At 55.5% G+C, this 11,273-nt stretch overlaps 1 protein-coding gene across 1 annotated transcript in view; it reads right to left on the bottom strand.

The window, feature by feature from the left end:
- Nucleotides 1–9,534: 9,534 nt before the first annotated feature.
- LOC104513148 (activating molecule in BECN1-regulated autophagy protein 1-like) overlaps nt 9,535–11,273 on the bottom strand; it is a gene marked incomplete at its 5' end in the record, with an annotated part of 83,563 nt that continues 81,824 nt past the window's right edge. Inside the window, 1 exon segment of the mRNA XM_010156432.1 lies at nt 9,535–10,025. Within this exon segment, the coding sequence (XP_010154734.1) occupies nt 9,535–10,025 (491 nt within the window).

Raw genomic sequence — 11,273 nt, 5'->3', positions numbered from 1 at the left:
CGAGCCCTCACCTCTCCTTAATTCCCAGTAATTGCATCATTTATTTGAATGAGGCTTCTCAGAGCAGAGAGCACAGGAGGAGGAGGGGGGCTGGAGGCCACCAGCCCAGCTCCATCCATCCGTCCTTGCACACAGTCCCTCTCCCCTCCACGGGCACTCCCTTGCACACACACGTGTGCACACACACATACATACACATGCAACCCTCCTCCTCACAGCCAGGCCAGACCGTGCGCTGCCCAGGCCCTGGCCACACGCTAGCCCCCAGCCAGAAATTGGGCTGGCGACCCCCAGCTGAGCAGGGGGCAAAGTGTTCCTCCCCCGGGACCTGGTGCTGAGACCCTCGCTTGAGGCAGGGGGTTGCCGTAGTTTCTCTCCCCAGCAGCTGGAGCAGGGCTGGCTGAGGAGCTGGCGGCAGCAGGGGTGATGGAGGTTTGGGATTTTTTGGGCATGGCATAGAGCAAAGACGACCATTAACCCATGTGGAGCATCCCCCTCCTCTGGGCAGGGGCTGGGGGAGCTGCAGGTGGGAGACAGGTAATCGCATCAGCAAAATAAATAAAAATCCCAACCCAGCCTGGCGTTTTTATTAACAAAAATGAGCCTGTGATGGGACTTAATTCCCAGCCCCTGGGTGGTTCGGCTGGAAGACAGAGCCACAGCGAGGGACACAGCTGGGCAGAGCCGGGGCCCAGCCAGGCGCAGCAAGGGACCATGAGCCCCTTCCAAGGGGAGAGTGGGCAGACGGCTTTGGAACCTGGAGCGTGAGGAGAGGAGCTGCCAACACCTCCAAAGAACAAGTGCTTCCAGCTGCCTCGCTGGAGACAGGGTGATAACAGCCACCGTCGCTCAGGTGGGATCTGGCCAAGGTCACCGGAAGAGGGGGAAGGGCTTCAGAGCCCAGCTTGCAGCACCCCTCTGCCCACACCCCAGTTGTACCTTTGCCAGCTGCTGCTCTGGGCAGGTACTTGGCCGAGCCACCCTTATCCAGCTCCACCAGTCTCCACTCGTGCCCCTGCCTGGGCAGTCGCTCATGCCAGGGCTGCTCTCTCACGGCATGCCAGCATCCCCCAGGTGCAGCCATGGAACGGGATGGCAGGCGCCCCCATAGCACAGTGAAAAACCAGCTAGGTTCCCCTCTCACTACTGCGAAGTGGGGAAAAAAAAATCTATTTTTGTGGATTTTGAAAGCTACCTAAGTGAGAAACACAACATTTTGAGGGCACGTTTTCTATGGAGGGACGCTGTGCTCTGATGAGCGGAATTAATTCATACCCAGTCGGGTACTTCACCCCAAGTGGGTTTTATCACCAAAATTGAAAAATATATCATCTTAGTGATAGGTTTTCAAAGAGGAAAGTAAGCAGCTTATTTGGGGTCTGATTTGTTTAGAGGGCAAAACTATTTTATTTATTTATTCCACCTGTGGAGGGATTGAGACCCTGCTTGGAAACGCAGGAGCAGCCCCCTCTCTGGGGACAGGACCTCTCCCACTTCGGCAGTGGGGCAGGAGCACATCGCTGTTGTGGGTGATGGTGCGGGAGGACCCTTGCGGCACACAGAGCCAGTCCAGAGAGCGCAGAGCAAAGCAAAGCAGTTAACAAGATCCCCGCAAAGAGCTAAAGACATGGAGGAATAACCCCTTGGGACCGCAACGGGCCAACAGCAAAACTGGCACGGCTGTGAGCCAGGGACAGGAGAGCTGACAAGACAGATCCCATGCTTTTGCAGCAGCTCAAAGGGTTTTTCCAGCAGCTCGAAGGGTTTTTCCAGCTGTTTCCTAAAGGATATGACCTGTTGCATTTGCATCCATCTCTACAGCAGCAGCCGTCAATCCCTTGCAGGACCCAACCAGCACCAGCCTGAGGACTCCACACAAAAGCCCCTGGGTCCCTCCTCGTGCCCCGGTGCTGGGCCAGCCTCCCTGCGCTGGGCTCCAGAGCACGGTCCCTCCATCCATCACCTCCCCAGTGAATCGAGGCAGACGTGCCACTGGCCCAGCCAAAGCATTACTGCCAGCCTGGAGCTGGGATGCTCCAAATAGCTGTGCACTGCAACACAAATTGTACTTTGATGAGGTCCATTAGGCCATCTGGACGGCCTTAAACAGCCTTGATGAAGACGGAGCAGGGGCTGCTCGAGGCGGGAGGAATCGCGGCAGTTTCAGGGCCCATCGCCGCCCCTTCAGCTCATACTGACGCAGGCAGTGGGGCTAGGGCTGGCAGGGTGGGTCTGCTCCAGGACAACGCTCTGGATGGCCAACGCGGCACCAGCACTGCAGTGGGGCACTCGCAGCCCAGCTCTGCTCTCAGCTGGCAGAGCCCATCAGTCTGCACCACACGGGGTAATCCCTGCGGGTGGATCCAAGCCACGGCCACCATGAGCATCGTCTCCAGACCGTCCCGCTCCCATCAGTCCCATGAACTGTGTGGGAGGCAGCGCACCTGGGAGGGAAAGCCCATACATGCTGAGCATAAGATTCATAATGATCCAGAGCAGGGGTTGGGGCGGGGGGAGAAACACAAAAAAAGAGCAGGAGGAGATGGTTAGAGAAAATCCCCAGGGGGGGCAAGGTAAGTGCCAAGGGGCAGGGAGGGTGGCAGGGGACGGGAGCATGGAGAAACCCAGGGGGAAGTGATGCCCTGTCCTGCTGATCCCGCAGGGAGCGACTGCAGGGGAGGGGGTGCAGGCTGGGACAGCACCAAGGCTGGGAGCAGCACAGGACCTGGATGGGAATTCCACTCGCTGGTGGTTTACTGACCACTTGTGCCCACGAGCCACCTCTGCCATGGCACTGTAGAGTCCCGGTGAGGTCTTAGCTGAGCTATTCCCAAAGTTTGACTTCCAAAGTAACTTCTAGGCAATGAGCTCAGCCCTTCTGCAGGACGGGATCCACCGGTGCCGCTTGTCCCCCCTGGGACCTCAGCCACCCCGACCTTGGCCTGGCTGCCTGTGGCCATGCAGCCCCATCTCAGTCCAGCGACCTACATTCTGCCTCCCCAAACATTCAGCCTTGCACTTAGCTGCATTAAACCCACAGAGTGCTGTATAGGGCTAATTTCTGATCGGGCTGTCAGGAAGGATTATGTCAAATACCTCACAGGAGCCTAAGCGTATTATGCCAACGCAGCTACCTTTGTCAACCAAATCTGAGGTCTCATCAAAAAAACAATGCCGGGTTTAGCCATCCTCGGAGCCTCCAGAGCAAAGCCATCTCCGGGGCTTCTCCCGGGTCACTGCACCCCCAGTGCTGCCAACCACTTGGCCTGGGGCTGTAGCTCTTGGGGGGAGCAGCCCAAACCCAGCTCTCCTCCTCCTCCTCGCAGGCTGCACCCCATGGCCCAGCACTCCCTGTGCGTTACGAAACCACCTCGCCCTTCCCAGCATCACTTGTCATTCCTGGTTACACCTGGTCCCCACGGCCCAAAAGTTGATGGTCCATGACTTTGCTTGGTCACAGCAGGACCAGCCTCAATCCCTCCTTAAATAATTGTCGTAATTAGCATTTTCTTTGATGTAGGTGATTAGCAGGGGGGTGCTGGCAGGGCTTCCTTGGGAACCTTTGCAGCAGGCAGACAGGTAAGCAGAGCTCCCCGTACTGCTGCAGCAATCGAACGCTTCAGTATCAGCCCCCCTGGGTGCTGCCAGTCCATCTTCATTAGCCCCCTCGGAGCCTTTTCTGATCCTGCCTGCAGCTGAAAGCAGGGCTCGCAGCAGCGGGACGGAGTTCACGGCGCTCGCCCAGGCAGGGGAGCCCATGGACACATGCCCATCTCCACAGGGGTACAGCTCTGCCTGGCAGGAGTGAGCAAATCCAGGGGTAATGACCCCCAGGGAAAGGGCAGAGCCATGGCAGCGTGTTCAAACCTCCCCGGGGAAGGAGGGAAGCTGGGTTTGCATACCAGCTGGTGACACGTGACAGAGCCTGGCTGAGGGCTCTGGCTTTCAGCAGTGCCAGCAACCACCACCCCGATAACGGGAACACACTCCTCCCCCCCCACCCACCAAAGCCTGCTGTGAAAACAAATAATCTGCAAATTAAAGTTTTCCCGTGATGAGGCGGCAGTGCCCTGTGCCACACCGGAGGAGGGACTGGAGCCCATCTGCCACAGGAGTCGGCCCCTGATCCTATCAGGATATTACTGTATTATTGAACTGGGGATTGAGGGACAGGCCTTAATAGCCATGATGGTATCAGGGGTCCAGCACTAAGCTCCCGGAAAGGCTACAGCTTCACGTGCTTTCCCTGCTCCGAGGCAGCAAGTGCATGCCACGAAATTCTTGAGGATGAAAGCGTTTTCATCACCGAATTAACCCAGGCTCAGACACAAGGGCCCTCAGTGGGGGCATAAGCCTGTGCTTGCCCAGCACCAGCCTTTCGAACAGCCCAGGAGACCCCTGGCCCATGGCTGCAGGTTTGGGCTGGGGGTGCACCAGCAGCACAGGGCTGGTCCGGGGGGAGCGCAGCGAGAGCCCCCGCCTGGGCACCCCGCTCTGGAGATCACCCAGAGCAGCAGGCACACAACCAGTTGTGTGGCACAGAGGAAGGGTTTGGGGAAAGCAGTGGTAGCCGTGGCACCCGCAGGGGTGGGAATATTGGCCTGGACACGTAGCTGAGCCTAAGAAATAGAAAGGACCAAGCCTGACGTACCGTGACACGCGTGGTTCTGCACAAACCGCACAGCGCCTGCCATTTACCCCAGCCTGTGCAAAGCTGGAGTTAGGGTCTCCGTGGGCCAGGTAGTCCTGGGTGTATCCTGAGCTTGGAAAGAGCAGGGACTTGAATCCAACTCCACCAGCCAAGCTGGGGCAGGGCTGGAGGCATGGAGAGACCTCAGTGCCTGCTGAATGCCACGTGCCAGCCTGGAGCCCACCATCCTGCCAGACACGGCTGAACCCAAAGCTCCGTGGGGCAGCAAAGCCCACCTGCAGCTCCCCACACATGTGTGGGTCCAGTTTCAGCAACAGGTTCTCCTGGAGTCCTCCGTGTCCAGCTGCCTCTTCCAGTGGTGGCATTTGCTCCCTGCTGGGCTCCCATCACTCATACCTTCCCCACGATGCTCCGAGGCCGAGCAACAGCACGTTGATTTTCAGGAGGCAGAGGAGCCTCTCTGGAATGTTGGCTACTGGCTGGGGGGAGCTTTGTGCCGAGGCAGGGCTGATGCTTGGTGCCAGTGTCCCGGGGGAGGGACAGAACCGCATGGGGAGCCACGAAGCCAGACAGGGAGGAGAAAGGGGTGCCAACATTAACTGGTTGGCAAAAGGTGGCAGCTGGAAATAAAAGGCTGCTACGTCCCCCCCCAGCTCCCTCGTGTGCCAAGGGCCCTCTCCACGGAGAGCCGGCAGCGGCATGACATTTACGTGCTGCACACCGAGATCCCAATTAGAGGTGGACGGCTCACATGCTGCACGCTGTAATTAATTGCCTTTCCCTGTTGGAGAAGAGCTTCTCTGACAGATTGGGGCTGAGCAGAGGGCAGCTGCTGCCCTGCCAGCAGCTCTGGTGGCAGGCAGGGGGGGTCAGCTTTGGCACTGGTAACGCCAGAAGGGAGATGTGGCCTGTGGACCCAGCTCTGACCTGATCCCTGCCCCCTCCTTCCCACCCAGCACAGCTCCTGGTCATCATGTAGAGTCGGGGTCCCAAGGACAGAGGGACAAGCGGGTCTCACCACATCACTGTGCCACCTGCCAGAGCTTTGGCACCCTGCCGTGGGACCCCAGGTGTCCCCCCGCCCAGGCAATGCTCACCAGCTGCTTTGGCCCCAGGCGCAGGGGAGCATCCACTGGCTGCTGCATGGCTCGCGCAGGTTAGCACGGCGGGGGAGTCATACAAAAGCCCCCTTCCAGGACAGCAACACCAACCATTGCCTCCTCCCGCTGCCTCAGGCTTCTGGCACCTTTTCTCTTCCTACCTAACCTAAATAATCTTGTGTCTTCATCTGTCCCCTTCCTCTTCCCGCTCATTAGGGCTTTTAGAGAACACTGGCTCCTACCCAACCTGGCCAACCCACCATTAACCTCTTTCCACACCAAGAACTGGCTGTTACTTTTGACTCCAATTCCCACCTCAAAGGGCTTCCATCTCCAGGAGGACTCTACCCCTCACCCTTGAGGTGACCAAGTTTCTTTAATAGCCTCTTGTGAGGGACTTTATCAAAAGCCTTTTGAAAGCTAAATAAAATTCTCTGTGCCATATTCCTTTTTTCCCCAGGATTCTGTTAGCACTTTTAAAGGCTCCTGAAAGGCTGAGAAAAGCTTTTGGTTTTTAAGATTGTTTCCTGCTCCTCGGCAGCGAAGCTCTCATTTTGCCTCCTAAATTGGGCCAGCAAGCACACACAGCCCTGGTTTGGTTTCCTCAGGCAGCTCTTGTTGAGTTTCCACGTTTGCTCCTGGCAGGGTGTCTGCCTCAGCGCCGTGTTACCAGACTGCAGCGAGCAGGGGAGCTGCGAGATTTGGGGAAGGAGAGCCGTGCCGCTGCTGTGCCTGTCCTGGACGTGGACAATCCCACCACCTCCTGTTCTGTGCAGGGCTCCAGGCCTCAGGGATTTGCTTGAGGGCACAGGTCAGCTCAGCCCTGCCTGAACCAACCAAGGCAGAACTGGATAGTCCAAGGCAGAGTTTTGTTCCACAAGAAGCATGGAAGGCACAATAAATAAATTACCTTGGGTCTGGGGGTGGGAAATGAGCCCATGGCAGAAGCGTGCTCAGTTTTCCCTCCCGTCTCCACTCTTCCCACCAACCCACCTCCCTCCATCAGGTCTCAGGCAGGGACAGAAACTGAGCTTGGCAGATTCCAGACCTGAAGCTCTAAAAAAGGCGCTGCTTTCTCTACGTACGAGCCCACCACCACCGAGAGCACCTGCCTAGTCGTGTGGCCACAGCAGGACATCTACAAAGCATGCCCGAGGCAGCATCTGCAGATTAAGCCCACCTACACCCACCCTGCCCACTGTTCCTGCTTAAAGCCTGTAGGAACACAGGAGTTGGGCTGCAGCCGTTTCCAGCCTTTAGCCCACCGCTACAAGGCGGGTTAGAACAAACGGCAAAGCCGCCTGCTCTGCCCAGGCCTCCATCCTTACCTCCTCTGGAAGAGTTTCTCCTACAAGCCGAATGAAAAGCTGCATTGGCGCTTCAGAGATGTCCCACGTCACTGCCAAAGACAGCAGCTGTGGTCTGCTCCTGCTCCCGCTGGAGCTCACTGTCTGCTCTGCCATCGTTTCCAGCGGGGACAGGACTGGACTCATGGGACACCCTCAGCAGGCCTCAGGCCTCCACACAGCAGCCAGGCTGGAGTGCCCAGCAATGGTGCATGCCAGGCCTCGGGGAATCTGCCAACACTCCAGTGAGGCATCCCAAAAGACCCTCCTCCAACCAGGATGGAAATGTTTCTGTAGGTAGCTCGGCTCTGGCTGTGGAAATGGACATCTCTAAGGGCTCTGCAACACATCTACCAAGAATGGGCCTCAACACTGTTCCAGGAATGTGCAGGGAGAGGGAAGAGGAGACGCCAGGCTGAGCTGAAGCAGTTTTTTTCCAGGCTCTGTTGCAGTTTGTTTTCAAGCAGAGCAGTAAACAGCCCTGCCTAGACCTGCACCGCCCTGTCTTCAGCTGAGACGCAGCTCCTCTGGCTCCCAAGTGCCAGCACATCCTCAGGCCACCCCAGACGAAGGCAATACAGGGATGCATGAAACCTTCCTCACCACACAAGGGAATCCCGTTTTTCAGGCTGTTCTCCTGTCAGATCAGGGATGTGGTTGGCTCAGGGCAGGTTTTAGAGCCTCATTAACACTCTGCAATGGGGCCTGGCAGCAGCTGATTTGATTTAAGGTTCATTTCCAGGCTGTGATTTAAGAGAAGATTTGCTTAATGTTCTCTAACAGACTCTTCTGACTGGGAGCTTGAGTGCTGCCTAATGACAGCCTTATTTATTGTAATGTCTTTGCAGCACAGAGTCTGGAGGAGCCGGGCAGGAGCGCCAGCAGGTGCTCAGACAGCAGGGGAAGCATCCCTCACGGCAGAGCGGCAGTAACGCTGGGGCGCGCATTCCTTCATCCGGGACAGCCAGGGACTGCACCTCCTTTCTGCTTCCAGAGGTCGCCAAGACAGACCTCTGCTTGCCTACGCCAGGCAGGGCTACATCTCTACGTACCTTTTTAAGTGGGGTAGGAGAAACACTCCTCTTTCTCCCTACTGCAGTACGCTGAAGTGCCTGCTCGTCTCCAGGCTGGTTAAAAGGCGATTTGCAATCAAGACTCCCAAATGCTCCTCCCTGTTTCCCAGTTTTGGGTTTCCAACTCAAAGGCTGAGCCTGCTTTCCTCCTGAGAAGGGGGTGCTCATCATCTGACATCTGGAAGTAACCTTGAGCTTCTGTGCAGGATGTACCCATCCCAAGGCCGAGCAGAGAGACAACCACCACACAAATGAAGACAGTAGGTCAAGCAAGGGTTTGTCATATTTTAATGACATGGATCTTTGGTGTTTCCCTCGTTAGCACTCACGCTCTCCCCGTCCTTCCTCCACAAGCCTGCTAGGGATGGAGAGTTACAAACGAAAAGGAAAATCACATTTGAGACTAAAAACAAAATATCAGAGTTTTGATTTCTCCACTAGAAACTACATGTACAAGGTCAAGAATTCACATGCAACACCTTACATCACAGACCCATACCTCACACCCTGGCCTGGAGCTGAAAGACGTTTCCTGCCCCCTGCCAAGGAGCTGCAGCTCACTCCTGGCACCATGAAACCACTGGGATGGCTCATGCACGTTCATATTGGCACAGCTTAGAACATCCTTGCATGAACCGCATCCTGACCAGACGGCAGTAGCCCCTGTCCCTCTACCCCTCTATACAGCAGCCCTGCTTAGGTTCCTGTCAAGTACTAAACTAACACTCTAAAAGGGAAAGATCCCCACCTGTGAGCAGATCCTGAGCCATGAAGCTTCTGGCAAAGCCCAGATCTTCCCAGAAAAGACCACAGCGCAGGCAGGACTGGTCTCAGAACACCACACTCTGAGGGGGAAGCAGTGCTGTGCCACGGAGCAGGACTGTGGCCTGGAAGATTCCTCCACTCCAGCAACACAGCTGGAGCATCACGCCCAGGTTTGCCCAGTAGGTCTGCCTGTCTCCAGAGGGATGCTGCAGGCCCCCTTCCCTTTCCTCACTCCACTGATGAGCCCCATGGCAGGAAAGAGGAAAGGAAAGAAGCTTTACAAAGGATGACACTGACAGAATTGCAGGGTTAGGCCTGAGCTCAGGGGATCCCATGGGGCTTCAAAACCTGCATGCTGTGCAGCCAGTACAGTTCATATTCCTGTTAAATCTTCAAGGAGTGGGAATGTTGGAAGTTAAGTATGCTTTCTTCTCCGTGGCTTCCCTTGCAGTCCACATCCCTTCCCACTCACCCAGAGTAAAGAAGCCTTCCAAACCACCTGTCAGAGCCACACATCCCTACTCTTCCAGCTCCCGGCCAGCTGTGAGGTACAGGTCTGCTGAGCAGTACAAGGGTAGCACCAACACACAACTCAATCTCTACCTGTTCCGCGACTCCCCACTGGTGCTGTCATTACTATAGAAGTTGGTACTGTCAGGAAGATGGTTATTATTAGTTAGGTCACTGTACTCAATTGGTCCCTCAGTGTCCATGGAGGACTGGGCCTGCTCTGGCAGGTCCAGAACACTAGCGCTCTGTCCTTCACTCCCGCTAAGGGCTGTCCGCAGGCTCAGGCCATGATCCGACAGCTGCATAGACTCTGAAAGGATCCGTCCCTCCAGCTCAGTTGCCAGCTGCTGTGAGGTGGACTGCTGTGCTGATGTGCCCTCAACCCCAGTGGACTCTGCGCCAGTCTGAGAGCTACGGTGGATTCGGTGGCTCACAATGATGTTGTTGCCAAAGCCGCCCATGGACGCCATGGTGGTGCTCTGTTCCCGCTGGACCACAGCCGTCATGCCACCTTCTGCCATCAGCCTTTGGATCCTGCTCAGGGCATCCTCCCCACTGGCCCCATACTCTGGGCCTTCACCTGCAAAAGAAAGCAGAAGCAACTTTGGCGCAGAAGGCAAACTACAACACAGGGAAAGCATGCTGGGTAAATGCATCACACAGTGCTCCTGTGCTGGGACAGAAGATGGGTTTGGTTCCAGAGGGAGCCCAATGTTTTATTTCCGAAACACCCCAGGCAGAGGACATGATGGCAATCTCCCCAGTATCAGGGAGGACACAGGCAGCTGGCCAAGAGCAGACAGCAGCTACAGAACACTGTCTGTGCTTCCACACCACCTGTGGTCAAGGAAAGATCAAGTGTGTAGGCTCCTACTTCCCTTGACTGACAGCTTTCGAGGAATGCAAAAACATCTCTTCAGACTTAGAGTCTCTGTCTACCCTATCTCCAAGCCTCCCCTCATAGTCAGGCTGTGCTGAGCTCTGAGGAAGCCATCATCAGCTCCCTTGGTTGCTGAAGATTACTTTTGAAGAACAAAATCTCCCAGAAAAAAATCATTCATATAGGAGGTTAAATCCCCATGGCAGGAGAGTCCAGCCCAGTTTTGTTTCCCAGCATCCTCCTTTTCCTACAACCCTTATCCAGACCGTTTGGGAAAAACAGACTGTAATCACAAACTGCTAGAATCATTCCACAGTGGGATCCTGACGATTCTTATTAAAGAGATAAATCTCACTCCCAGCTCCATGAAGCTATCGCAGTGCTGATTACAGGAGAGGAGAAAGCCATGATCTCTCCTGGCACCAAGGAAATGAACACAAATATCTACAGGGTGAGATGTAGGCAGGAGTTAAAACACAATAAACACCAAAATGCCACGCTGACTAGGAAGACAAATCCACTTGGGGCTGTGGAGTGGAGATCATGTATCCACCGTGAGAGCTGGGGTATTCAGCACGGACTACACCATGCCACTGTAGAGGCTATTTTTTTAAAAAGCAGGACAGTTAAACTGTTCACATGTTGTGCAGTCAGTCAGTGACAGCTTATTCCCTTCCCTCATGGGCTCAGTGGTACTTGCATCAAACACCACCAGCTTCCTCCACCACAGGGTATGGCTAATTTCATCTTCAATCAAGTCTGCTGACACACTGCCCTGCTGTAGGAATACTACGGACATTAAGGGCAAATCCAATTCTCGCGAGTAAGTCCCTTTCTGCTAGGAATGTAGTACGCCTGCTATATCCACTATATATACAGCAATTCCATAGCTCCTTGGTTAGAGCATCACTGAGACCACAGGGACACCAGTAACAACATGAAAATCTG

The sequence above is a fragment of the Eurypyga helias genome, unplaced genomic scaffold (genome assembly GCF_000690775.1).
Source record: "Eurypyga helias isolate BGI_N326 unplaced genomic scaffold, ASM69077v1 scaffold14550, whole genome shotgun sequence".
Lineage (NCBI taxonomy): Eukaryota > Metazoa > Chordata > Aves > Eurypygiformes > Eurypygidae > Eurypyga > Eurypyga helias.
Note: the sequence above shows the minus strand (reverse complement) of the source record. Positions and strands in the feature narration are given on the sequence as shown.